Source organism: Apodemus sylvaticus, chromosome 12 (genome assembly GCF_947179515.1).
Source record: "Apodemus sylvaticus chromosome 12, mApoSyl1.1, whole genome shotgun sequence".
NCBI classification, from domain to species: Eukaryota; Metazoa; Chordata; class Mammalia; order Rodentia; family Muridae; genus Apodemus; species Apodemus sylvaticus.
The window spans coordinates 67,453,387-67,480,598 of NC_067483.1; the positions used below are offsets into that span (position 1 = coordinate 67,453,387).

The following is a 27,212-nucleotide window of genomic DNA, read 5'->3' on the forward strand; positions in this document are numbered from 1 at the left end:
CTGACCCAGAATTGTTCCTGTCTAAAAGAACTGTCTAAAAATGGAGAAGAGACTCAGGGAAAGGAGGTCCAGTGACCATCCCAAATTGGGATCCAGCTCAAGGGGAGGCTTCAAGGCCTGACACTGTTACAGATGCTATGGTGTGCTTACAGACAGGAGCCTAGCATGGCTGCCCTCTGAGAGGCCCAACAAGCAGCTGGAAGAGTCAGATGCAGATACTTACACCCAACCAATGGACCGAAGCTGGGGACTCCTGGGGTTGAATCAGGGAAGGGCTGGAAGAAGCTGAGGAGGAGGGCAACCCTATAAGAAGACTAGCAGTCTCAACTGACCTGGACCCCGAGATCTCTCAGACACTGAGCCACCAACCAGGCAGCATATACTAGCTGATAAGAGGCCCTGACACGCATACAGCAGAGGACTGCCTGGTCTGGCCTCAGTGAGAGAAGACATACCTAACCCTCTAGAGACTTGAGGCCCCAAGGATGGGTGGGTATGGGGAGGTAGGGACATCCCCTTGGAGAAGGGGGAGAATGGGACAAGGAACAGTCAGAGGACTGACTGGGAGAGAATAGTGACTGACTATAAATAAAAGATTAAATGATGATGATGATGATGATATAGTAATAATAGAAACTTTAAAAAAAAAGAATATTCATAAAAAACCGGATTTCTAATGTGTTAGCTGCTAGACAGCTACATAGTGTAGCTCCTCCCCATACCTAGAGGAATAAAAATCACCTTTTAAAATGACTTAATTTACTGACAGGGTCTCACAGGGTAGCTCAAGCTGACCTGGAACCTGTGAGCTTTCTGTACTTTCCTCCTAAGGGCTAGGATTACAGACACCGCTACAGCTGCAGGTGGTGATGGTGCTGGTATTGGTGTAGTGGTTTTGGAGCTAAAGGCCTTTAAAGCAACTAACAAGGAACCAGTCAGGATGGTCCAGTCACCCTGAATCATTGTTTGCATTATAATTCCAGGTTCTTTACACAGAGGAAAACTTCAGAGATTCTTTCTCAAGAACGGTCTGCCTTGGTTTTTGAGACAGGGCCTCACACTGGTTTTGCACTCTCTGAGGAGGCTGGCTGGCTGGCTGGCTGGCCACTGATCCACCCGGCTCCCCCTTCCCAGTGCTCGGATTATAAGTGCTTGCATAGAAACCATTTTTTAACATGGTTTCTAAGGACTCCCAAGTCCCTAGCCGATTTTTTGTTTGTTTGTTTGTTTGTTTGTTTTGTTTTATTTTTTCCATGCTCAGGAATGTCAGGCTGTCATTACTTGTGTGTGATGGAGCAATCTACATAAGTTTCTGAATATAAGTGCCCCACCCTAACCCCTGCTTTCTTTGTTTGGAGAAGAACACTGCTTCAAGAGTTATTCCCAGGGCTTTCCTTATTTGATGCAAGTCGTCAACCCCTCACTACTCTTTTAATTCCCTGGATGTTCACGGAGACATGAAGCTGTTGCATTAGTGACATAAGCAGTGACGTTGATTCTCCCTGTCAGTCTGGTGTTGTCTAATGATGCGGCAGAGACTGTGCCCCGCAAGCCAGTCTCGCCAGGCTCCTGCATCCTCCACCCTGTTCTGCATCCAAGGTTTGGGGACTCTGTGAATTAAGTCTGCCAGGCCCTCCTTAGGTTCAGCCAGAAGGTGCCAGCAATAGATCAGAGAACAGGGGAGAGGTCCTGCCACGGGTCTTTACTCCCCATGCAGGGGTGAGGCACACAGCCTCTATCTGGAGGCTCCTCACCTGTGGTGGCGAGCAGGTGCTGGGGACTGCTGGAAATGCCCTTCTTCACGTTACGCAGGGTGACGATGTATTTGGTGCCAGGCAGCAAGCCGGTGATGTCGTAGGTGTGCTGCTCCTTGGGCACCGGGACCTGTTTTGTAGCGTGCTCCTTTCCCAGGGGGTAGTAACTGAGCAGGTAGTGGTCCACCTCACTGGAGGGCTCCCAGCTCACCAGCAGGGAGTTCTCTGTGCTCTTGAGCAACTGCAGGCCCTGAGGAGGCACCACTGAGGGCAGAAGAGGAGCGGGAGGTGAGGGCGGGGACGGTGAGACTTGGTGGCCAAGTGAATAATCTCCAGCACCTACTATGCACTTAATGCTATGTTGGTGGCCGGAGCATCCCATCAGAGTCAGGAATATGTGCAAATGCGTATTTTCAGAGCCCTCCCAGGAACCTCTATGTGGCAAGCTCTGGCAGTGGAAATGTCATACAAGGATACAATGTATCTCGATCATATCTACCCCTCATTCCTCCCCTCCTTCTCAGCTGTTTGTACTTCCTTCCCGCTTCCCTTTCCCCTTCCTGCCCTCCCCACCGCTGCTGCCTCCCTTCTTTCCTTTTGCATATACTTGACTAATCCAGTTAGTGCTTCCTGTTTGCACTTGGGTATGTGGCCTGGCCACTGACGAGTGGGCAACCCACTAGAAGTCACACTCAGCCGCCATCAATTGCATGGTTCATCAAGCAGGGATTGGTGAGAACTGGGGCCTCCCTTACCCACCAGCCAGCTCTATTGGTAGACCCACCAATTGGATCATGATTTAGGGTAAAGGGTAAGACTCCTGAGTAAGACAACGCGTAATAGACTTAGTGCAACTGAGATCGTGAAGGGTAGGAAGGGTGGCCCTCAACGGGCATCTTGGCTCTCACCCTGGGAGCAGTCGGGGCCAGTAAAGCCCATCTCACAGTAACACTCGCCAGTGTCACAGAAACCGTTGCCGCTACAGTCGCCAGGACAGCGCTGCTCGCTGCAGTCCTCCGCTGTGAAGTCCTCATGACACTGGCAGACACCCTGCACGCACACGCCATGCCCACTGCAGTCCTGGGGACAGGCGGCGTAGGCGCAGTCGATCCCCACATAGGGCTGGTCACACACACATTGCCCATCCACGCAGCGCCCGTGGCCGCTACAAGCCCCAGGACAGGTGGGCTGCTCACAGTCAGCGCCGGCCCAGCCCTGGTCACAGTGGCAGCTGCAGGTCTCAGGGAAGAAGGTCCCGTGGCCACTGCAGTGACGGTTCAGATCTGCCAGGAAAAGAAGACACGGGTGAGGAGTGGAGGTTTCCTTCCTTGGAGACTAGTCAGAGAGGACTGACAGTTTCTGGATTTTGTGGGGTTCTCTGTGAGGAAAATGTTTTCTTCTTGAGTCAAATCTCAGCTTCTCTTTTGTTTACCTAAAAGAGGGTTCCTTCCTCGTGGATAGTGGTGACTAGCTTTTTGTTTGTTTGTTTTTGTTTTTTTCTATAAAGGGGCTTCAAATGTTCAAATGGTCCTCATTGGTTGTGGGCTCCAGCCTCAAGGGGCAGTGCTCCAGAGAGAGAGGCAGGGGACTTTATCTTATCCTGGTGAATGGAGCTGGACCCAGCACTGCTGGTTGTGACCTGAGTCTACAGAAGCTGCAGGGTAGCCCAGGCTCAGTGAGGGCGAGTGAGGGCGAGCCAGGGCATTTGACCAGGGCTCTCCTACACAGCTCAGGGAGCTGGAAGCCAGGCCAGCCAATGCAGTGCCTTCTGCCTCTTGGAATGTCGCCTTCCCTTCCTATGGAAACTTCCAACGTGGGACTACTGGCAGGGGTTGGGGCAGGGGGATTATCATGCTGCCTTCTTCACAATGGTGTTGTTCCTGGTCCCTAGTTTTACACCTGGCATTTAGGGGTACTCTTAACTAAAACAATAAAAAGCACCACTCATTGTCCCAAGGGCAGATATGTTTTTAAACAATGGAGCTGAGAAAAAAAAAAGGCGTTCTTTGTACTTTGTTACTAATACAACCTTTACAGTTTTCTGGATACTTACTATGAACCAAGACTCTAACATACACCTTCTCTAGGTCACAGAACTGTGCTAGCTGATAAAACCAGCCTTGTTGGACAGTTGAAGAAACTTCGGGAATTCCTCAACATCACATTTGGCTTCCTGTCTCTCCTTTCTATACCGTCCCTTCCCTCCTCGATAGCAATTTGGCCTGTCAGCAGAACAGCCCTGGGAGCTTTCCCATCTCGCGTTTTTAGTCCAGGAGCCCAGCTTGCTGAGCCCTCCCTGCCTTGGCTTCCAGATGCCCCTAGCGCTGTATCAGAGAAAAAGCAGGAGGGGTATGGCCTGTACCTTTAAAAAGTCGAGTGTGAAAGGAGCACGCACCAGGATCTCACAGCCCCATGAGTCTAGTGTAGGACCCAGCACATAGCACACACTAAATGTTTGTGGACTGAATACCAGATGGTAGTCTCACCAGCAGCTCCCTGGCAGCAGCGGTTGGCACTACACTGCTCCTTCATCTCTGCCATCTCTTCCTCCAGCTTTTTCACCCGGGCTAGCAGGTCCTGGACACTGTCTGTCAAGTCACAGTTCTTCTGTGGTGTCTGAAGACGGATGTTGTGCCTGAAGATAATGTTCTGCTCCTCCCCATCCTCCCCGGGAGCCAAGAGTGATGTCCCATCATCGCTGAGCGACTGTGGGTCAGTCTCTACTTGAACCAGAGCAGACTTGGGCACATCGATCTTGTAGGTGTGGCTCACAGTGACCTGCTGCTCTTTGTTGCTGCAGCTCGGAGACTCCGGAGTGGCTGGGGCCGAAGCCACCAGCAGCAGGGAAGCAAGCAGGAATCCCAGGGGGAAGGCAAGCATCCCCCAGAGACCCATTCTTGGAGAAAGGGATCAGACACTCCAGGAAGCCTAGATCCAGAGGGGAAAAAAATGAAGAAAGTCATGGAGGCTGGCTGAAAGGAACTTACCCCTTTTTAGCAGATTCTAAGAGTCCACACACTGTCCACAGTATCAGGAAGGGCTCCTACTCACATTCACCTGCGCCAGCCTTTTATTTCTTAGTATCCCTGGTGTTTATAGGAGCCTGAATACCAAGTGCTTCTTTGATCAATAGTAATAGCTGCACATAGAATGCTTGCTCTGAGACAGGAACTATTCACATCCCCTAACTGGTTCAGTCATCACAACAGCCCCACTGTTGACCCCATTAAGTTTTCAAGTCTGAGCATTGGCCTTGACATTGCATGTGCTAGGCTACTGCCCTCAAGGTGAGCTATACTGACATTTTATTTTTAACCCCTATTTAAAGACAGGAAGACTGAAGCACACTCGTAGGCACACAGTTGAGAGGGTTGCAGTGTTTCTATCAATGCTTAGAAGAGGGTCTGTCCCTCAACAAATATAAGAAGATAGAACTAATCCCATGCCTCCTATCTGATCACTATGGAATAAAAGTGGTCTTCAATAGCAACAGAAACAACAGAAAACCCACATACACGTGGAAATTGAACAATACTCTACTCAATAATACCTTGGTCAAGGAAGAAATAAAGAAAGAAATTAAAGACTTTTTAGAACACAATGAAAATGAAAACACAACATACCCAAATCTATGGGACACAATGAAAGCAGTGCTAAGAGGAAAACTCATAGCCCTGAGTGCCTCCAAAAAGAAAATGGAGAGAGCATACATTACGAACTTAATGACACACCTGAAAGCCCTAGAACAAAAAGAAGCTATTTCACCCAGGAGGAGTAGAAGGCAGGAAATCATCAAACTCAGGGCCGAAATCAATCAAGTAGAAACAAAGAGAACCATACAAAAAATCAACAAAACCAGGAGCTGGTTCTTTGAGAAAATCAACAAGATAGATAAACCCTTAGCCAGACTGACCAAAGGGCACAGAGAAAGTATCCAAATTAACAAACTTAGAAATGAAAAGGGAGGCATAACAACGGAAACTGAGGAAATCCAAAAAATCATCAGATCCTACTACAAGAGCGTGTACTCAACACAACTGGAGAATCTGGAGGAAATGGACAATTTCCTTGACAGATACCAAATACCAAAATTAAATCAGGACCAACTAGACCATCTGAACAGTCCCATAAAGCCTAAAGAAATAGAAGGAGTCATAGAAAGTCTTCCAACCAAAAAAAGCACAGGACCAGATGGTTTCAGTGCAGAATTCTACCAGACCTTCAAAGAAGAGTTAACACCAATACTCTTCAAACAATCCACAAAATAGAAACAGAAGGAACACTACCCAATTCCTTCTACGAAGCCACAATTACGCTGATACCAAAGCCACACAAAGATCCAACAAAGAAAGAGAACTTCAGACCAATTTCCCTTATGAACATCGATGCAAAAATACTCAATAAAATTCTTGCCAACCGAATCCAAGAACACATCAAAACGATCATCCATCATGATCAAGTAGGCTTTATCCCGGGAATGCAGGGTTGGTTCAATATACGGAAATCCATCAATACAATCCACTACATAAACAAACTCAAAGAACAAAACCACATGGTCATTTCATTGGATGCTGAAAAAGCATTTGACAAAATTCAGCATCCTTTCATGCTTAAAGTCTTGGAGAGAACAGGAATTCAAGGCCCATACCTAAACATAGTAAAAGCAATATACAGCAAACCGGTAGCCAGCATCAAACTAAATGGAGAGAAACTTGAAGCAATCCCACTGAAATCAGGGACCAGACAAGGCTGCCCCCTTTCTCCTTATCTTTTCAATATTGTACTTGAGGTACTAGCTCGGGCAATTCGACAACATAAGGAGGTTAAAGGGATACAAATTGGAAAGGAGGAAGTCAAACTATCATTATTTGCAGACGACATGATAGTCTACCTAAGTGACCCAAAAAACTCCACTAGAGAGCTTCTACAGCTGATAAACAACTTCAGCAAAGTGGCAGGTTATAAAATCAACTCAAGCAAATCAGTGGCCTTCCTATACTCAAAGGATAAGCAGGCTGAGAAAGAAATTAGGGAAATGACCCCCTTCACAATAGCCACAAACAGTATAAAGTATCTTGGGGTGACTCTTACCAAACATGCGAAAGATCTGTATGACAAGAACTTCAAGACTCTGAAGAAGGAAATGGAAGAAGACCTCAAAAAATGGGAAAACCTCCCATGCTCATGGATCCGTAGAATCAATATAGTTAAAATGGCCATTTTGCCAAAAGTAATCTACAGATTCAATGCAATACCCATCAAAATCCCAACTCAATTCTTCACAGAGTTAGAAAGAGCAATTATCAAATTCATCTGGAACAACAAAAAACCCAGGATAGCTAAAACTATTCTCAGCAACAAAAGAAAATCTGGGGGAATCAGTATCCCTGACCTCAAGCAATACTACAGAGCAATAGTGTTAAAAACTGCATGGTATTGGTACAGTGACAGGCAGGAGGATCAATGGAACAGGATTGAAGATCCAGAAATGAACCCACACACCTATGGCCACTTGATCCTCGACAAAGAGGCTGAAAACATCCAATGGAAAAAAGATAGCCTTTTCAACAAATGGTGCTGGTTCAACTGGAGGTCAGCATGCAGAAGAATGCGAATTGATCCATCCTTGTCTCCTTGTACTAAGCTCAAATCCAAATGGATCAAGGACCTCCACATAAAGCCAGACACTCTGAAGCTAATAGAAAAGAAACTGGGGAAGACCCTTGAGGACATCGGTACAGGGAGAAAGTTTCTGAACAGAACACCAATAGCGTATGCTCTAAGAGCAAGAATTGACAAATGGGACCTCATAAGGTTACAGAGTTTCTGTAAGGCAAAGGACACCATCAAGAGGACAGATCGGCAACCAACAAATTGGGAAAAGATCTTCACCAATCCTACATCAGATAGAGGGCTAATATCCAATATATATAAAGAACTCAAGAAGTTAGACTCCAGAAAACCGAACAACCCTATTAAAAAATGGGGTACAGAGTTAAACAAAGAATTCTCACCTGAAGAACTTCGGATGGCGGAGAAGCATCTTAAAAAATGCTCAACTTCATTAGTCATTAGGGAAATGCAAATCAAAACAACCCTAAGATTTCATCTTACACCAGTCAGAATGGCTAAGATTAAAAATTCAGGAGACAGTAGGTGTTGGAGAGGGTGCGGAGAAAGAGGAACACTCCTCCACTGCTGGTGGGGTTGCAAATTGGTACAACCACTCTGGAAATCAGTCTGGCGGTTCCTCCGAAAACTGGGCACCTCACTTCCAGAAGATCCTGCTATACCACTCCTGGGCATACACCCAGAGGATTCCCCACCATGTAATAAGGATACATGCTCTACTATGTTCATAGCAGCCCTATTTATAATTGCCAGATGCTGGAAAGAACCCAGGTATCCCTCAACAGAAGAGTGGATGCAAAAAATGTGGTATATATACACAATGGAGTACTATTCAGCCATTAGAAACAATGAATTCATGAAATTCTTAGGCAAATGGATGGAGCTAGAGAACATCATACTAAGTGAGGTAACCCAGACTCAAAAGGTGAATCATGGTATGCACTCACTAATAAGTGGTTATTAACCTAGAAAACTGGAATACCCAAAACATAATCCACACATCAAATGAGATACAAGAAGAAAGCAGGAGTGGTCCCTGGTTCTGGAAAGACTCAGTGAAACAGTATTTGGCAAAACCAGAACGGGGAACTGGGAAGGGGTGGGAGGGAGGACAGGGGAAGAGAAGGGGGCTTACGGGACTTTCGGGGAGTGTGGGGGGGGGCTAGAAAAGGGGAAATCATTTGAAATGTAAATAAATTATATCGAATAAAAAAAAAAGAAAAAAAAAAGAAGAGGGTCTGTCACTTACTTTGTAAATTTCTATCACTAAGTTATATCTCTCTCCAGCCCAGTGGGAGGATTTGGACCTGAGCCATCTGACTTTCAGACCCTTGCACACCATCACGCCATGTTTTTGTGCACAAATAAAGAAAGGTTGAGAAAGTTGTCCTGGGTACCACAGCTAGGAAGTGCAGAGATTGCCCAGTTCCTGCTCAAGATCCCTGCCTTCCAACCCCCAGAGACTAAGATTTTCTAAGGAGATTACCTCACCTTCAAGCCCTCTCTGTTGCCCTCTCTCACCCCTGGAGCTGGAGTGCACTCATGTGCTTGGTCTACATCCACATGCATTGCGGATGCAGACACCTCCATCCCCACATGCTGTCCTCATTTGATCAGAAGTACTGAAGGGATATGTCACCAACAGAGAACTAACCAGAATGGCACCCAGCTGGTGCTCTTTTGCTGTCATATCTGTAACTTCTTTGTGGGGCATAGTGTGGTAATTCAACACATGTGTACAGTGTGTAATGATCCAATGGAGGACGGAAACACTTCCATATCCTTAAACTATAGCTATTTTGGTGTGATGGGGATTTCATTTACATTTAGTTATGTTGCAAAGGAGGGGTCTTCATATGACTCGCGTGTGCTACTCAGTCCTTACTCTCAGTCCTGCCTGCCATTTGAGGCACGGGTTATTAATAGCAGTGAAATTTGAGTTCACCATTTCCAAACTCTTTCTATATTTCAGGCATTGGGACCCTCTCCAGATGAAATGGAATGGTCAAAGGATATCTTTTACTGCAGGGATTCTATTAATGAGTACGTAGCAAGCATCTATGCATCTACTGAAAGTTTGGAAGGTTGGTGAGGCCAGGATGAAGGGAATTGGATGGCAGACAAAAAGATGGGTACCTGACTAGCCAGGGGCAATTTAATGATAGAGTTTTGGTAGAAAGGTGTCCTATTCCCCACATAACAATACACCTCAGAAAGCAGCTTGGAAAAGCCAGAACAGTTGTACAAGTTGAGAGAAGAGAAAGAGCTACATCCAGGTACACATAAACCCATCACAGACGTTCATACTATGTGGATCCTAGCAACCTGAGCCAGGGAGAAGAAAGGCTGTGCACGGGAGTAGATGACGGCTCTGTAAAGAAAAAGGATTTGAATTCATCAAAGTGATTTAATAGGAAAGCCTGGAACTCTGCTTGAGCCCTCTGTGACTGAAAAGGTGGGCTCAGGAGAGCCAGCAAAATGAGATGGAGGGTAGGTGTGAAACAGAAATAGAAAACAGAGATTCATTCAGAAGTTTACCCCAGTGATAAAGCAACCAAACACAAGTTGTCCACTTGACTCTGGAGCCGGGATCTGAGCAGTGGTGGCCATAACAACCTGCTGCTGGTTAAGTTTCTACCAAGTGCAAGGCCACAGATTTGGACCCAGAGAGCAATGGAGCCTTCGCTTCTGGGACCTGCTGTGTCCACTCAAGCACCTACTGTGGGTATAGCAAGGCATGATCTGTACTACTGCAAATCCCCTCTGGGCAACACAGAGCCAACAACATCAACTCCTCTGCTCACTCCTACCATCCAGGGCCACCTTCCTCCGCATGCTCACTGCTCCTGAGCCCTAAATGGAATCAGATGTTTTTTTTTTTTTTTTCCCTAAAGAAGTTCCTAACAAATGAAAAAAAAAAAACAAAAAATGGGGAACTCCTGCCATAAACCACAGCAAGGCTGTCCAAAACCCTGTCTTACATTGTTTGTTTTTGAAGCCTGGAATATGAGAAGGCCCAGAAGCTCTTGCAGGAGCCCTCCATGTCGCCCTGTCCTGAATTGCAACAAGATGTCCTTGCTAGTCACAGCCTCTCAGATTGCACATGTTGAACTCAGATTTTCCTGGGCAGAGTGATTGCTCGAAAGAAGATGAGCAGGGGAAATCCTCAGTCTAGCACTAGGAAGTGTGAGCAAGAAGGGAGCCCAAGTGGGGCAGGAGAGAGCCTCTCCTTACTGAACAGCACGAGGAAGGCATGACTTCATCCTCTGTATGAATATTCATGGAACACCACAGACGGTTCACCAAGAAAAACAGCAGTTGAGACACTTCTGAATAAAGATGATTGTTTGTGACATAGGAAGGCAGGGGAGATGCTGGAGGAATTCGTGAGGCAAAGGGCATTTATACACAGGAAACCATGGAAACCAGGGTTCCCCCAGGAATGACTGTCTCACTGAGGCTCAGCATCATTGCAGGAGGAGCACTGAGGAGTGAGGAGGACAGAGACAATGGCAAGAATAAATGCTGCCACTGTGGCCACCATGAGAAAGGCCTTGCTCAGGATTTACTGCTCAGCATCACCTAGATGGATGGTCCCCTGCATCTGCCTGAGACACACTAGCATCACAGGGTTCTATGCTCTTTCATATTAGTACCTGCAGCTACTCCGGTGGCTTTAATTTCTAGCCAAAATAGATCACAGCCAAATCCAAGTCTGTTCCCAGCCCAAAATGCCTGTCACTCATAGATGGCTAGGACGATGTCAGCTCATGGGTGGCAGTGGCTGGGATGGCACATGTCCCTCGTGTTTTCCTAGCCACATAGCATAGCTCTGGCCAAATAGTTTGTGAGTTACATAATACGGCACAATAGATTTGTGTGTGATTATTAGATGGTGGGTACTGGGTCAAACAATTGAAAATCATTAACTTGAATTACTCCTCAAAATGATGGCAGTCAATCAACAATATTATTTGTCATGAGTACTCAAAATGCTAAATAATTTGGTCATGGCATTCAACTAGTTAAGCAACAGAGCTGGAATCACACTCCAGGTCTGTCCACTCATGTCTGGATTCTTCATCTTTCTGCAATATAAACTGTAGATGTGGAAAGAAAAACACCAAATATCCTCTTTCCTGCTATATTTCCTCCAAGAGAGGGGCTCTGAAAGGAAAGGAAAGCCAAGGCATACCAGGTATTCAACAAAACATTAATAAATCAGGAACGGAAACCTGGACTCGCTTGGCCTTTGGCCAGAGCAGGCTGATGCTTGAGAAGACGAATTGTGTTTTCCTCACGGGGAGGTTACGTCCTGCCACTTCCCACCACATGGCAGGAAACAGCAGAGAATATCAAGGCCTCTGTCCATTAGGGCATATGTCAACCAAGCCTTAGCAGGAGAGAATGTTTCTCAGTTCCCAAGGACTTCTCATTAGGGCTGTGTGGCCTTTGTGTCACCTCATTCTCTCCAAAGAAAGACACACACTGAGTCAGGAAAAAAATACTACTTACCTCAAACAGAGCAGTTGCCAGCTTCTAGCCACTGGCGAAAAGCTTTGCACTTAAATTCAGGCTTTTCTCTGTTCCTTCATGACCTCATCCTGCCTAATGGTTAACCACAAGCAAATGAGTGTGCTGCTTTGGGTCTTAGAAAAGCTATATTACGGTGGATTTCCAGTAGAGTCACTAAGAAGATATTCTCTCCCCCAAATAATAGGGTAGATCTAGTTAAACAATGAAGACAAATGAAGGAGTGGGTGACTAAGGATGTCCTGATGTCACAAATATCATTGGCAACCTTCACTCCTTCCTTTACTCTTCTTGAACAGTTTGCCAGCGCTCTACAGCCTGGCCTCTGAGTAGTTCTGAGTCTTGTGACTAGAATACTTGGTCTAGAAAATCACGTTCTCGGGGAGCTGAACAACTACTGTGGAATGACCCATCCTGGATGTGAGACCTCAGACAACCAATGTCCCCATTTCCCATTCTCCAGTTTGCAAGAGAATCTAGTATCCGAGGCAACACTATTCCTTCTTGGTCTGTCTCCAGTTGAGCCAAATGCATACAAACATTCTTAGTTGTGACTCTGCACAGGATGAGTGACAGCTCAAAGATGAAGATGTGGCTCTATATGATAGCACATTCCAGGCTGTGTGCTGCTGTGCTCCTGGTTCGCTGGGTCCATTGAATGAGTCCCTAGGAAGTGATTATAAGAGTCCTCCTCACCTGTTATCCAACAAGCCCTCTGTCTATATACATTGCCTACCCACCAGAAAAGACAACAAATGAAACACCCAGCTCAGTCCTGGAGCTCAACTACTTTTTCAGGAGTTTCGACAGGCTCATTTTCTTTTATCAACTAAATCTTAATCTGCCTTTTGCAAAGGGCCCAAAGAATGATGATAATCATAGCTACCATTTTCTAAACACTCCTTATATACCAGTTTCTATGTCAAGAGCTTTAAAAGCTGTCTGTGAACAATAGGCAAAGATGGTCATTTATCCCTGTGGAAATGAATTAATTTCTTACAGAAAGGTTTTCTGTTAGCCTCCATGGACCAGGCTCATCCACAATGGGAAGATAAAATAGACATGAAATCTAAATTTTGGAAACTTCTTTTACCAACGAAGTGCCCAAAATGATAAAGTGTCAGCTAATCTACAATGATTACTATTCTCCAGAGCCACGATGGGCACTTGCTTCTGGTGAATGCTAATGAGGAGAGACTCATAAGGAAAAGTTACAATTTCTTTCTTTAGTTTAGTGTGGTTTTCCACACATTGAAGCAACTTTAGAGTTCCAGCCTTCTAGCAAGCTGAATAGCCAATGCTAATTTCCAGGAATTTACACTGTTCTACCCACATTGGCTATGCACATATTTAGATGGCAGCTGGTTGGCATCTGCCTGAGTCGTCTGTGGTGGAATCAGGCCAAGCTGCTGACCATCAGGAGCCAGGCCTGATATCTCAACACCATCAGCTTGCAAACTGGTGGTGCCAAATGCTCCAACAGAACCTAAATCATGACCTCATGTCTGCAGCCAAATCCTGTGGGAGCCAGGGCTCTGGAAGGGGCAGAGTTTCCATGGGCCTGGGTATAATTTCCTCAGGCATCATCACATAAAGGAGCTGGTCTACCCTACATGTCAAACCACAGCACGGCACCAGAATGAAAGCCAGAAGCCACAAGATGGGATGGAAATCATCTGCCCCAGTTTCCCTGCTTTGGGAAGCAATGCGTTTGAAGACATTAAAAGAATTCTGAGTAGAATGAGAGAAATCTAGGCCCTGTGTCTCCTTTGTTTCTGAGGGAGAGGACCCTGGTATTGATACTTGCTACCTCTTCTTGAGTCTTCTCTTGATACTGTCACTGTCACCCTGAGTCTGCACCAGGGCAGAGCCATGGCTCACCTGTGCAGATATGGATAATCTATTATTTCTATGTTGAAGTTATGATTCTGTCAATGCTTATGTAAGCTAATCTGATCCTTAGGGATGAAAACCTGTCTCCCTCCTCCCTCTTCACCCAGCCTTCTCCCACCCCACAAAATTACAAATAAAAAGTCAGATCTTCAAAAGCCAGTCTCCCATGTCACTCTTGAAGTGATTGAAAATGCCCACTCTGAGGTGCTGTGAGGGTAACCATATGAGACGTAGGGGGAGAGAAAGTCTCCTCTCACAGTTAATGATTTAAACACATGCAACTCAATGAGCCCCTTCGTGGGAGTCTACAAGCATCATGAACATCTCAAAGACGGCAAAGCTGGATATAGTTTCCCAAACACAACCAAAGTGAAAGCTCCGCTTTAAGAGAATACCAAGCTATACCACGGAAGAAATAAGATGGAGAGAAGGGGTCTGTGTAAGACGAAACACAAGTAGACGTAAAGAAAACACTTCATCTAAAATGCACTGCTCTGTGTAGAATCTGGTGCCCTATACTGAGCTTGGCAGGTAAGGGGCTGGCGCCTCCTGGCCTGGGAAGAGCAGAGTCTGATACCAGCTGAGGACATGGTTCACAGGTCCTGGGAGATAGATCGGACCTAATCTATATTACCTTGCCTGGATTTCCAACCATGCACTTCAGTCTACAGTCTCCCCCATGTTGGCCATCCCCCTCCCAACCTCTGATAAATCCTCAGGAGTTGGCTCTCTTACCTGGGAGGCTGCTGGGTACCACTTCTAAACCTCCTGCCTCCCGTGAGCTGGTCCTGGTACTGTAGACTTCAGTGCTGGTCTGTCCCTCAATTTCTTCTCCCTCCCTGGGTTTAAATCAAGGCTACCACAGAGGAGGAGCCAATCAATGGGACTCCGGGATTTTCCTCCCTTCCTGGACTCTGTTGAGAATTGAGCAATTCATTCTCTTATTCTAACTAGGAGAAGGAAAAAAAGTATACATTCCCCTTTCCTTCTTACTTTGATTACACAGCAGCTAAAAATACCAGGGGCTGTTTCCATTTAAGTAAATGCAGAACAAGGATATTACAACGTTTGCATGTCTCCTGGCCAGGAGCTGAGTCTCGGGTTTTAAAGTATATTTATTGAGTCTCTTTTTCACGTTTCAGACATTCTGCAACTTGCTGCCCACTGCTCTTAAAATAAGAAAGAAGTCTGCAGAGGCTCCCTAGGGAGTCCCTGCTTTGACTCACCCCCAACCTCCTTCGCCATCACCTCACAGGTGAGAGGCAGGGCTCTGAAGAGGGCTGAGGACCAGAAGAGCCACCTGGGGCTGTGGGGCCCACTCTGCCATACACCTCCCCAAGTGCCTCCCACACACTGGCTACAAGGGAACTCTAACCAGGGAAGGCGAGCAGCACCCTTCTGAGCTACAGTTGTCTCTTGCCATCAGACACACTCAGAATTTCATCCTTCCCATGATGCTCCAGTGGGTCACAGGCCAACCTGCTTCGTCCTCCCTGCCAGGCCTCTCCTGCCCTGCCCGGAGCCCATTCCGGGGGGCAGATCCACCACACAACGGAGAAGGTCCGGGCTTTCCAGTCTTTGATTCTGCCAGCACAGATTGCTGGAGGGAAAGAAGAAGGATGAGAACAAAAGAAACAAGGGATCAAAGAGTTATCTTTAGATCTGTTATTGACCCGGAGACGGTCTGCTCATCCACCCGGGCGCTATACTGAAGCAAGGCGTGTTTCAAAAGAGAAAGGGCTGATGCTAAAGTCAGTCTGAACGTTTAAACTTGATGGGGTTTCGAAGCACCTTGGAGATGAACAGCCTAGTGGATCTGTAAGGATGTGTTCAGAGAGGCTTAACTGCAGAGGGAAGACCCACCCTGAATGTGAGCGGCTCTGTCCATGGACTTGGGTCCCAGACTGAATGAGCAACAAGAGCATTTGTCTTTCTCTGTTTCCTGATCACAGGACCCCACGTGACCAGGCTCCATCGACTCCTGCCGCCATACCTCTCTGGCCATGCTGGGCTTTACTACTGAGAGCCAAAATAAACTCATCCACCTTTAAGTCCCACTTCTCAGGCACATTGTCCTAGCAACGAGAAAATAACTAGTGCAACAGGTAAGGATGGAGTTGAGAAAGGAAGCCGCAATCCTACTGAATCCCTCAAAGAAGCAGAGTAGGCAAGAGGCATGGGGAAGGTGGTTAGCTAGAGGTCGGGAGAAGTGAGGCAATCAGGGATCAACATATGCAGAACAAACATGCTTGCTCTTCATGCGACACATGTTCAGAAATTGAAGTTAAGTATGTACGTAAGGCGTAAGTAAGATCAAAAAGCAGACATCAAAGGGTCTCACTCTGCGCAGGCCCAGGGGGATAGGGACTACTAGTTTCTACCGATTTGAGCTAGCAAACGTGACCTCCAAATTCTGAAATAAAGAACTTAAGCAAGTTTTCCCTTTTGTCTAACACAGCACAGACATCTGGATATTAACAATATATCCCTTAGCTACACAATCTCTAAAATTGCTCATAAAAGTGAGTAGCTAAACGTGAGGGGTGTGCCTTAAGTCTGAAGGGGTCACTTAGGATTCCCCTGAGCTTCAGTTTAGAGTCTGAAACTTGTTTCTGTAGCTGGCAGATGACCCCTGGCTGGGCCTCATTGTGCCTCAGTTTACTCTGAAATAGGAACATTGATTATATTGTGCAGAGGGAACAAAATGAAACACACTAAGGTTGTAGACTAGTCAAAAGGACAAGATGAGGCTCCCTCCCATATCACTGCTGTTGCTACTGTGGTTATTGTCCATTTTGGTCCTTGTATATCCCACTACATACCCTTCGAGGGTCTCTATCTCAGTCCAGGTGTTCCCTGCTCTTCTGCACTGACAACCACAACCAGTTCTGCTATCTGGCTAAGGACCAGATATTCACAAAAGTGACCAGTGTGGTGAAATGGCAAATGGCCAGGAAGCTCCCCGTTCCCAAACATCTTTCTTCCCCCTTGGATCTTCTTTTCTACTTCTTAACTTTGCAAGCCACCTTCAGGGAGGTTCTCCTGTTGCCAGATGCCCCTTACGGCGTTCTCATCCTTAATTTCCGTTTGCTAGTTCTCCCTGCCATAAGCAGTCTCTTCCTTCTCTCTGTATTCTTCTACTTTCTTCAGTAGATGTGAGTGAGTCAGTGAAGGAAGCTCCTTGGTGCCCCACTGCAGCAACCTAACAAGACAGAAGGCTCATCTCATGCAATAGCACAAGGCCATTTAGATAGGTAGAGCAGTGCTAGGGCCATCGGTTAGCCACGGTGACAGGGGCACAGCAGCAAAGGAGTGCACAGCCATCGCATGCCCAAGTGAACTACTTTATCTTTACTTTATCTGAAATGATGTAGTCATTTCAGAATTAAGGGAAAATGGCAAAATATTATAATGAATTCTGATCTACCCATGTTCTTCTAAAGCTTTCGAGACTAAGTTAAGGGTGTGGTTTGCTTCTTCACTGTAAATGATTTCAGTGCATAGCAGTTTCTCTGAGCTGAAACAAACTCTCCCATAACTTCCTCATGATGACAGAAATCAGGAGTTGATACTGACACAATGGGTTGGTTATCTGTCTTATACATTGTATTATATATTATACATTCTCTCTACTGTTCTTTATATATTTTTAAGTGTTTTTTATTTGGTTTGATTTGGTTTTTTGGTTTTTTGGTTGGTTGGTTGGTTGGTTGGTTGGTTGGTTGGTTGGGGTTTTTGTTTTGTTTTGTTATGGAGGGGGATTTGTTTGTATGTTTGGTTTTTGGTATGGGGCTTTGGATTTTCTTGTTCTAGGACCCAATCCAGGATGGCATTCATCCTGCTTCAACCTAGAGTCATTCTTCTGCCTTTATCTATTAGAGCCTTGGTAGCTGTAATGGAGCTATGAGAGTGGAGGTCAGTTACTCAGCAGAACATTCTCAGTTTGCTTCTAGCTAATGTTTCTTCATGCCTAGAGTTAGGCTGCAGTTTGGACTGTGTGCTGGGAGTCCTCGCCGTGTTATATCAGAAGGCCCTGATATCAGGCTACTCTGTTTTTGGCTGTCTGACCTCGGGTCACTTACTTCAGGTGGTCTCCACCAAGCTTCACCAAGGTGAATGTTTGTCCCTTTGTAATTATAGATCTTGAAACCTTTAAATAGCCCACATCTTCAACTTTCATACATAGCTTTTGCTAACTATTGCTGATTCCCACCTGAAGCAGTTGCCATGGTGACAGCTGATGCAGATCCCTCTGTCTGTGTTTATTAGGCGGGAGGATGTCATCAAGAACAACCTTTAATATAATCAATCATGGTGGCGCACACCTTTAATCCCCGCACTCAGGAGGCAGAGGCAGGCAGATCTCGGTGAATTCAAGGCCAGCCTGGTCTACAGAACAAGTTCCAGGACAACAGCCAATGTGACACTGAGAAACCATGTCTTGAAAAACAAACAACAAACAAACAAATACAAAAAGCCAAATTACTTTTAGAACAAGAATGCCTCTTCAGTATTAGATTACTTATATTTTATATAAGTTTCTCTCCATTGCCCCAAACTTTGGTTATTTTCTATACACACCAATACTTTTCAATTCCTTTGAGGAACATAAATAAACCAAACTGGGAACTGGGTCATGTCATGGTCAGCACTGCCCAAAGGGCAGGAGGCGACAAAATGATTAAGACACTGTGACAGAATTCAGAGTCTATTTGCCCTGCCCAGGACAGAAGTTACAGAAGTTGGTAACAGAGGTAGGGAGAGGGGATTCTTTGATTTCTCAAAGGCTGTGAGATAGAGGTTGGGCCTGATTTTATTTAACCCTGATTGCCCTTTGCATTGTAGGATTCCTTCTGAGAATCCCGTTTAGACACTTTCCGTGCCCAAGGCTCTTAGATGAGTCTGTCCCTGCAGAGGTTTCTTCAAAAAAAGAAAGAGGAACCTGTTTTCCTTCACTACTTTAACATTTATCCAATGTATGTATTCAGTTACCTATAATCACATCTTGTCAGATTTGTTCCCTAAGATACCCAAGAACAAAGAAAAGTCCTCAAACACCAGACAAGCAGAGCCAAAGCCACAGTGGTCGGCACTAGTAGATGATATACCCAGCAACCTTGCCTCTCCTGTTCCAGCAGGGCACCTTGAAGGCTCTAGCTTTTCAGACATCCTTCTTTCAAATTAATTTGCATTAGGATAACTCTAAACTTTTTCAATGGGTGGAGTCTTGCCTTCAAGGCACCTTTTTTATTTTCCCAGTGCAAAGTCCAAAGTTTCTCCTTGGCATTAATCTCTTCAACAATTATAGACACTTGGGCAAATAAATACTGTTCACCACTTAACCTAGGTTTGGACTCTTCCTTGCTAAGCTGCTCATTTTTCTATCTCATTTTCTGCTCTTTCTCCACCTCACTGTAAATTATGGCAAATAAAGCAAGCAACAGCTACTCCTGGCCTGGGGGTTGTATTGTCTTAAAGTTCCTCTCACCAAACAACTTAGTCCATTAGTTTTTAATTCAGCCTCAATCATGTGTTCAGGACACAAAGCATAGCCAACATCTTTGCCAAATATAACACAAATGGTCTAGAATCCAGTTCCCAGTAGAGTTCTTGCTATCCCCTGAAACCACATGAACACAGTCTTTAGTATTTGTGTTTCTATTGGCATTCTGGTCTTTCAGACTTCCATGATTGGCTCCATTGAGTTCAGCTTATTGCATTCCAGAATTTCTTTTTTTTTAAGATTTATTTATTATATGTAAGTACACTGTAGCTGTCTTCAGACCCCCAGAAGAGGGGGTCAGATCTCATTATGGATGATTGTGAGCCATCATGTGGTTGCTGGGATTTGAACTCAAGACCTTCTGAAGAGCAGTCAGTGCTCTTAACCTCTAAGCCATCTCTCTAGTCCCCTCATTCCAGATATTCTCATGCCCTCAGCTCCAAACTCTTTTCAACATTCCTTCCATAAAACAGTTCAGAATTCCTATGAATCACATGCTAAAGGTTTGTCACATAAATATCTCCATTTCTCAGGACCAATTTTCTATATTACTATTAGTTCTCTTTGCTGTGGTTAAACACCTGACAAGATGAACTTGAGGAGGAGAAATGTATTTTGGCTTGTGGTTTGAGAGGATAGGATTCAGCACTATGGGGAAGGAGAATATCAGAGTTCCTGTCAATGGGCACATGCACCTGTAAATCTTCCTATCTGGATACAGGCAGAAGCAGAATAGGAAATTGTTTTTTACTCCTCTAAGCCAACCAGGATAATTCCACAGCAGTTTCTAGCAACTAGTTCAGTCAAGAACATGAAATGTGGGCTGGAGAGATGGCTCAGTTGGTTGGGCTGGAGAGATGGTTCAGCAGTTAAGAGCACTGACTGCTCTTCTAAAGGTCCTGCGATCAAATCCCAGCAACCACATGGTGGCTCACAACCATCCTTAATGAGATCTGACGCCCTCTTCTGGTGTGTCTGAAGACAGCTACAGTGTACTTAGAATAATAAATAAATCTTTGAGCCAGAGCAAGCAGGGCCAACCACAGAGAGCAGAGGTCCTGAATCCAAATTCCCAGCAACCACATGATGGCTCACAACCATCAGTACAGCTACAGTGTACTCACATACATTAAATAAATAAATAAATAAATAAATAAATAAATAAATATTTTTTTAAAAAGAACATGAAATACATTCAGAGTAAACTAGATATAAAGAAGAATATATTGGCAACACACACATACACACACTCCCAATTGCCTTAAGTTGTGGCATATCTATCACCTTACTGACCAGAAAGAGTACTGGCCAAAACAAAGAAAAAATGTCAAGAGAGACAGAACAGAACAAGGAAGGAACTCTTGGAATCACAGCCACCGCTGGGAAGTAAAAGAAGGAGACCCAAGAGTTCAAGGGCAGCCTTTACTCAGGAGACACTGTTGAAGAGAGGGTGGAGGGAGGGAAAGAGACAGTGGGAAGGGAATAACTAGAAGGGATCTGGGTTTTAATGACGACATTGCCAAGCTAGTAAATGAATGACCCCTGGTGTTTCCCTATATCAGAATTTTCTGAATTCAGGAGTTTGTTTCTTAGAGGTACAACTTTTCTAAGATTTACATTTTAAAAAATTGCATTTTTTGTTAGCAACTGAGTTTATTGGTGTGCTGCAAAGAGCATAGAATAGACTTCAGGAGGAGATGGAGTCACATCTAGTAGCAGTCCATAACTTAGACACAGCAAAGTCCAATCCCAAAGTTTATTGTTCTATCAGTCCACTGTGTTCTCTGCAATTAAGTTCACAATGGCTGAAAATGAACTCTCCACTGTTTCTCCTCACACAGAATGAGTCTATTTACCCACTGCTTGTGCCAGAATTATTAGCTCTGTTGGCTTCTCTTTCTCAATAGAGTGAAGCTAAAGGATAGATATTATAACTCTAAGATTTATGCTCCTTGGCCCTACAGGTTCAGTTATTCCCTGAAGATTACAGCGCCTCTGGAGGATGAGATGGGGGAGGGGCACCTGACCATCCCCACAGAAACACCAGACATTTGAGGAACCTCAGCTGGTGCCTGCTGGAAAATCCCTGCTCAGCTGACTCCAACCACCAAACACTGGACCGTGGGAAAGCGATGATTATTTGAAATTTCTACATTTTAGAGACATTTTCAATGTAACAATGGGAAAATGACATCAGAACCTATACCGAAAGCTGGGCTTGGAGACCCATACTTGTAATGACAGCAATGAGAAAGCAGAAGTAAGGGAATTGCACAGTGAAAGCCAGCATGGGCTACATAGTGTCCTGTCTCAAACAACAACAACACAACACAAAACTACAACAACGACACAAATGTTAAACTGCTACTACAAAATATACAACCAGGGATTACTTTAACATGAAATGAATTTCAACTCATCATTTTGTCTAGCAGCACTAAAATACAGCTCATTCTAGAAGAACCTGGAAAAACATCTCTGGTTCAAATGACTAGACCAACATGTTATTATATCATCCTCTTTTATTTGAAAAGTATGTAGAAGAAAGCATTCCAGTTACAGTCATCTCCCCATTGTATTTGTCCTAAGAAATCACCGTCAACACAATAGACTGGTGCACTGGCTTTGAGGGAGACTAAATCAGTTATGTTTCACATGGAAAGCTGAAGCTGGTCTGTCTGAAATGGTTGCTGTGCTCCATCTCATATTATAGGTATAACGTCTTTAAGCAGTGTGCTACTGAACCCAACAGAGCTGAAGTCAAAGCTGAACAGACTATTGTCAAGATTTCTTGGCACACGTTCTCTCTCCCATTCTGTAAATTACACTTATTCTGTACCTACAAGATTGTCTTTTTCTTCCTTGTTTCCTGCCTAGTAAACCCTAAATTTGAGCTTCTCACAGTGTTTCCCGGGATGGGCAATCTTTGACTCGAAATGTGCAATTGCCTGTAAAAATGAACAGAACGTGGAATTCAGCAGAGTGGGAAGGTTTCTTATTCTTTTCAAGGCAATGCAAGACCTTGATTCTTTTCCCATCAATATTTTCTCCTCCTAGGTCAATATATTTTGATAGCCATCCCACTGGAAGTCAATATCTTCTTATTAATTTCGTTTGGCAATAGTGCTTGCTACAAGCCAGTTGCCTGCGGTGTGTGAGGCCAGAGAGCTGATTTACAGCTAGGGGTGTGGAACCCAGTGGGGATGACAGCTTCCCTCAGGAAGTGCTTTGTGTATCACTTGTGCAGTGATTGCTATTTTCTAAATATTATTTTTTCATTATAAATGCAATTTATTGCTATAGTCTAAATAGGAAATGCAGAAAATAGAAAGAAGAAAATTAATATTTCCTATAATTCTCAACATCAGAGATAATCACTAATGTTTTTCCTGCAAATGAATACATGCATGGAGAAATACACAGATCTATGCACATGTTCAACAACGACTAGAAAAATTAACATTGCAGTATATGGGAGTTTTTGCTTTTTTTTTTACTCTTTGTATAACAGTTTTGTCCTCTGTTTTCTTACCTACATTTTCAAGACTTGCTTTCTAATGTTGCCTAACATTCTCAAGTGCATATCTAATACATCGCAGAAAGAGATGACTATAAAGGACTACAGAAATGTGGGTTGGGTATGGAAATGCTCTGTGTCTTGACCATAGAAGTTATTACAGAACTGTTTATCTGTCAGGATTCATCAAAATACATACTTGAAGAGCTAGAGAGATGGCTCCATGGACTAGAAGACTCTGCTCTTCCAGAGAAACACAGTTTCAATCCCTGTATTGACACTGGGTGATTCACAATCACCTGTAACTCCAGCTTCACCGGATCTTACACCTTCTTCTGGCTTTTTGTTTCTGTGGGCACATGTGCACATGTATGTGTTGCATGTGCATACACACACACACACACCACACACACATAGCAGGCACCCAAAACACACATGCACATGAATGAAAATAAGTATTTTTAAATGAATACTTTAAACAGAATTTAACACATTCAAATTATCACAACATGACTTAAGAATAAGAAGGTGTTCATTAAAAGATCCCCATACAATTTGCCCCAGAGTTGCCTATACTCTCGGATGCTCCTTGGTTATCTAAGTCTTATCAATACACAGGAATAATTATAAGAGGTGTGTGTGTGTGTGTGTGTGTGTAGAAGCCATAGGTCTTCATTCCTCAAGATCTAACCACCATGTTTTGTTGAGACAAAGCTTCTTAACGGGATCCATGGCTCGCTGATTTGGCCAGGCCGGCCAGCCAGCAGGCTTCATGAATCCTTCTGTCTCCACTTCCCTTGTACCAGGATTGCAAACATGTGCTTGGCAAGCACTTTACCGCTGAGCTATCTCCCCAGCTCTCTCACTGGGAGATTCTAACCAAGGTAGACAGCAACAGTGTGGGTAGCAAACCCGACACCAACATCTAGCTGGGCTTGGATGGAAGCCAGGCACAGTGCTCTGTAAGAGCTCCCTTTGTGGTTCTAAAATGTACCCTTTGGGCTGAGAATCCCTAGACCCAGTTAAGTCATAAGACCAAGAGTCAGGAAGACATCAACTAAAATGAGTAAGAGTCACAATCACAAAATACTTTTATAAATTTTACAAAACGAAATGTTTGTTATCCCATTGACAGTCCTGTTTTCCCCCAAAGCCATGTGATGGGCATGTAAATGTTTTTTACTGGGGCACAATTCATATGCTATTGCATTAATCTTGGAACGTGTGCTATAAGTGGTTTGAAGCAATTGTGCATCCATAGGGCTGCGTGGCCATTACCATTAGCTAATTTGAGAACATGTCAGAAACCCCAGAAGAAACCCCAAACACATTAGCAATTGTGTCTCATTCTTGTTGTCTAACACAACTACTAGTCTGTTATGCCTATGGAGTTGCCTATTCTGGACACTTCATGTAAATGGAATCATGGAGTACATGTTCTTTTATGTCTGGATTTTTAAATTTAGCAGAGTTGTCAAGTTTTGTTCTTATTGCACACATAGAAATTTCAAACCTTCTTGTGGTTGAATAATATTATATTATGTTATTTATTATATTATATACTGTATACCATATTGTAAATTACCACATTTTGTTTGCCCATTAATTAGTTAATGCATACTTCTGCTAGTTCCAACTTGGGCTATTATAAATAATGTAAATGTGAACATTTGTGTATATAGTTTTGTGTGGCTATGTATTTTTGTCTATTTTCATTATTTACCTTGGGATATAATTGTTCTGGGATGTATATTAATTCTATGTCTTTTACAATAGCTGTACCATTTATAATTCAACCAGCAAACTACCAGAATTCTAATTTTTACAAGACCCATAGTACTTGATATTTTCTGTCCTTTTTTATTATTATTTTACACTCTACTAAATGTAAAGCAAAATCTTGTAGTTTTGATTTTCATTGTGCAATGATTAATGATACTGAACATTACTTATGTAAATTGGATGTTAATGCATGTTCTTTAGAAAATTATGTTGTAAATCATTTGCCCATTTTAAATTTGTTATTTGTATTTTCATTGTTGAATTTCAAAAGTTCTTTAAATATTCTAGGGTTTTGTTTTGGTCTTCTGTTTTCACAGTTTTGCTACATAGCCCAGGTTGACCTTGAACTCAATACATTCCTGCCTCAGCCTTTCAAGACTTGGTACTACCATGCCTGGCTTCTAAACTTTTAATAGGAAAATAACTTACAAATATCCACTCTCATTTATTGGATTATCTTTTTACTTTCTTGATAACATTCTTTGGAGCACAAAGATTTATTTTATTTTGTAAGGTCTAATTTATTTTTTTTAAATGGCTTTAATTCTTTTCTTAGATAGTGTTGTCATGGTTGCTTGAAGGAGGCACGGCTGCCATCCTCCAGCTGTGGGTGGTCCTAAACAGGAAAAGGGTGATAACATGGCAGAAACATGGGAGAACCTGAATTCTTCCTGGCATTCTTGATCCCCTGAATTAATCAGTCTTGGCAATTTCCTATCTTGAGGTTTCTCATTATGTATGGTCATTTCTGTCTTTGTTTCACAAGAAAATTGAGCCAGGGTGTTTGTTAGCTGTGTTTGGGTCACTTTAACCAGCACAGCTCTTTAGCTTAGAAGATTCCCTGAGCTTTGCAAAGATACATGTCCTCTTGGCAGGTGATGATTTGTAAAGGCCTGGATATAAGGCAAATTTTGTTACCGGTTCTGGTCATTGCTGACTTCAGGAGGGATAACAAACCTCTACTTCCTTTCTAAACAAAAATGGAGTTTAGGTATCCTCTAAAAATGCTTGGCTGTGAAGGAAGTGCTTTGATATTCTAAGTGGAACAAGGAAATCTCAATACTTTTAATTGAAAGGCAATGGGAGGAGTCTGTGGATGCAGAGGTCTCCTTGGCCCTGGTGGTCTTCCTCTCTACAGCTGAGACACTGGTTCACCATTCTGCTTGAAAGGAACTTTGATGTAGTGTGTCAAAGCCAGCCTGCTGGACTTTCAAAAGCCATATTCAGAGATGTCATGTAAAAATCAGGCCACTGTGGGAATATTTACAGTGTGGAATTCAGTAAAAGAGCCTTCGTCCTTTGTAAGGCTGCCTGCTTATCATTATTTGAATACTAGTGGAAATCCCCTCTAAGTTGGTTCTAGGGGTAAAAAGAACTTTTACCAAAAGTTCTTTTAACAGGTTATACCAAAGTATAGCAATAGCTATCAAACTTTAAGGATGTAAATTAAAAAGATGAGAGACTCCACTATACTTCCTTGAAGATGATTAACAGCTATAACAATAGGAAAATTCCATCATCTTTTTTAGCCACTGAGTCCCAGGCTCTCAACTCTAATGTTCCTTCCAAGGCATGCTGTTCATGCTTTTGAAAAAGACAACCTTAATTCCCTAATAGCCAGTGTTTGTCATCTTGTTTTGTACAGCTAGGCCACACTATAGCAACTGTTCCATTCCACATAAGGGCAAAGCCACATGACTTTTCCTGTGGAACTTCTGAGGTCACCCATCTAAGGCCATCTGTGTACAGGAGCAGTTCCATGTGTGACTGAGGGACAGGAGCCCAACAGGTACCTCTGCAGACTGACACACTGCCACCCTTGCCTCCTCCCATCTGCCTCTAGCTCCAGCTTGTCCCATATCCATCCTTGCCTTCAGATATCAAAACTCTTACTATATGAATTTGTAAAAGTGTCAAAAAGTAGACAAAATTCATTATCAACATGTTGAAGCTGAAGATGATCCCTTTAAAAGGTGTGGAATATCTTAAGCCCGTGGAAAGACATATTGAAGAGAATAAAAGACACTAATGTCCTTGCCTAGCTTCAGAAGTAAAATAGAAACACTATTAACGTCTCTATGTGTGCAGTCTTATCCTTCATGCTTTCTCCCCTCCGAGAGAGAAGCGTGTGGGCTGGAGGGCAGCTGGGTCCCACAACATGTGTGCCATGCAAACACAAGGACTTTGGTTCAATCCCTAGAACCCATGTGGGGAAAAGAAAAGTCAGGTTTGATGCCACCTTCTCGAAATCCCAGTGTCAAGAGGCAAAGACAGGAATAGCCCTGGGATTGGCAGGCAAGACAGCCAATGAACTCAGTGAGAGTTCCTGTGGTTGGTTGGTTGGTTGGTTGGTTGGTTGGTTGGTTGGTTGGTTGGTTTGGTTTGCTTGCTTTTGGATGAGTGGGACAGCGGCTGAGGAATGACACCAGAGGTTGACCCCAGGCCTCCACACACTTGCACAAGTACACATTGGAGCATTCAGGTGCAGAAACTGTGTTCTGGATGGGATTATTTATTCTCTTACTTTCCCCTCAAAAGGTCTCACTTTGTAGCTCAAGGTGGCTTAGAATTCATTGTGTGTCCCAGGCTGGCCTTGAAC

General features: G+C 44.0%; 1 protein-coding gene across 5 annotated transcripts in view; it reads right to left on the reverse strand.

The window, feature by feature from the left end:
* Tnn (tenascin N) overlaps positions 1-14,618 on the reverse strand; it is a 71,207-nt gene extending 56,589 nt beyond the window's left edge. For all 5 annotated transcript variants that reach the window (XM_052200625.1, XM_052200623.1, XM_052200621.1 and 2 more), the window contains exons 1-4: positions 14,547-14,618; positions 4,241-4,682; positions 2,663-3,037; positions 1,755-2,018 (exon numbers count right to left, since the gene is read on the reverse strand). In XM_052200625.1, the coding sequence (XP_052056585.1) occupies positions 1,755-2,018; positions 2,663-3,037; positions 4,241-4,649 (1,048 nt within the window). In that variant the 5' untranslated portion in view covers positions 4,650-4,682; positions 14,547-14,618. The remainder of the gene's footprint in view (positions 1-1,754; positions 2,019-2,662; positions 3,038-4,240; positions 4,683-14,546) is intronic.
* Positions 14,619-27,212: the final 12,594 nt, after the last annotated feature.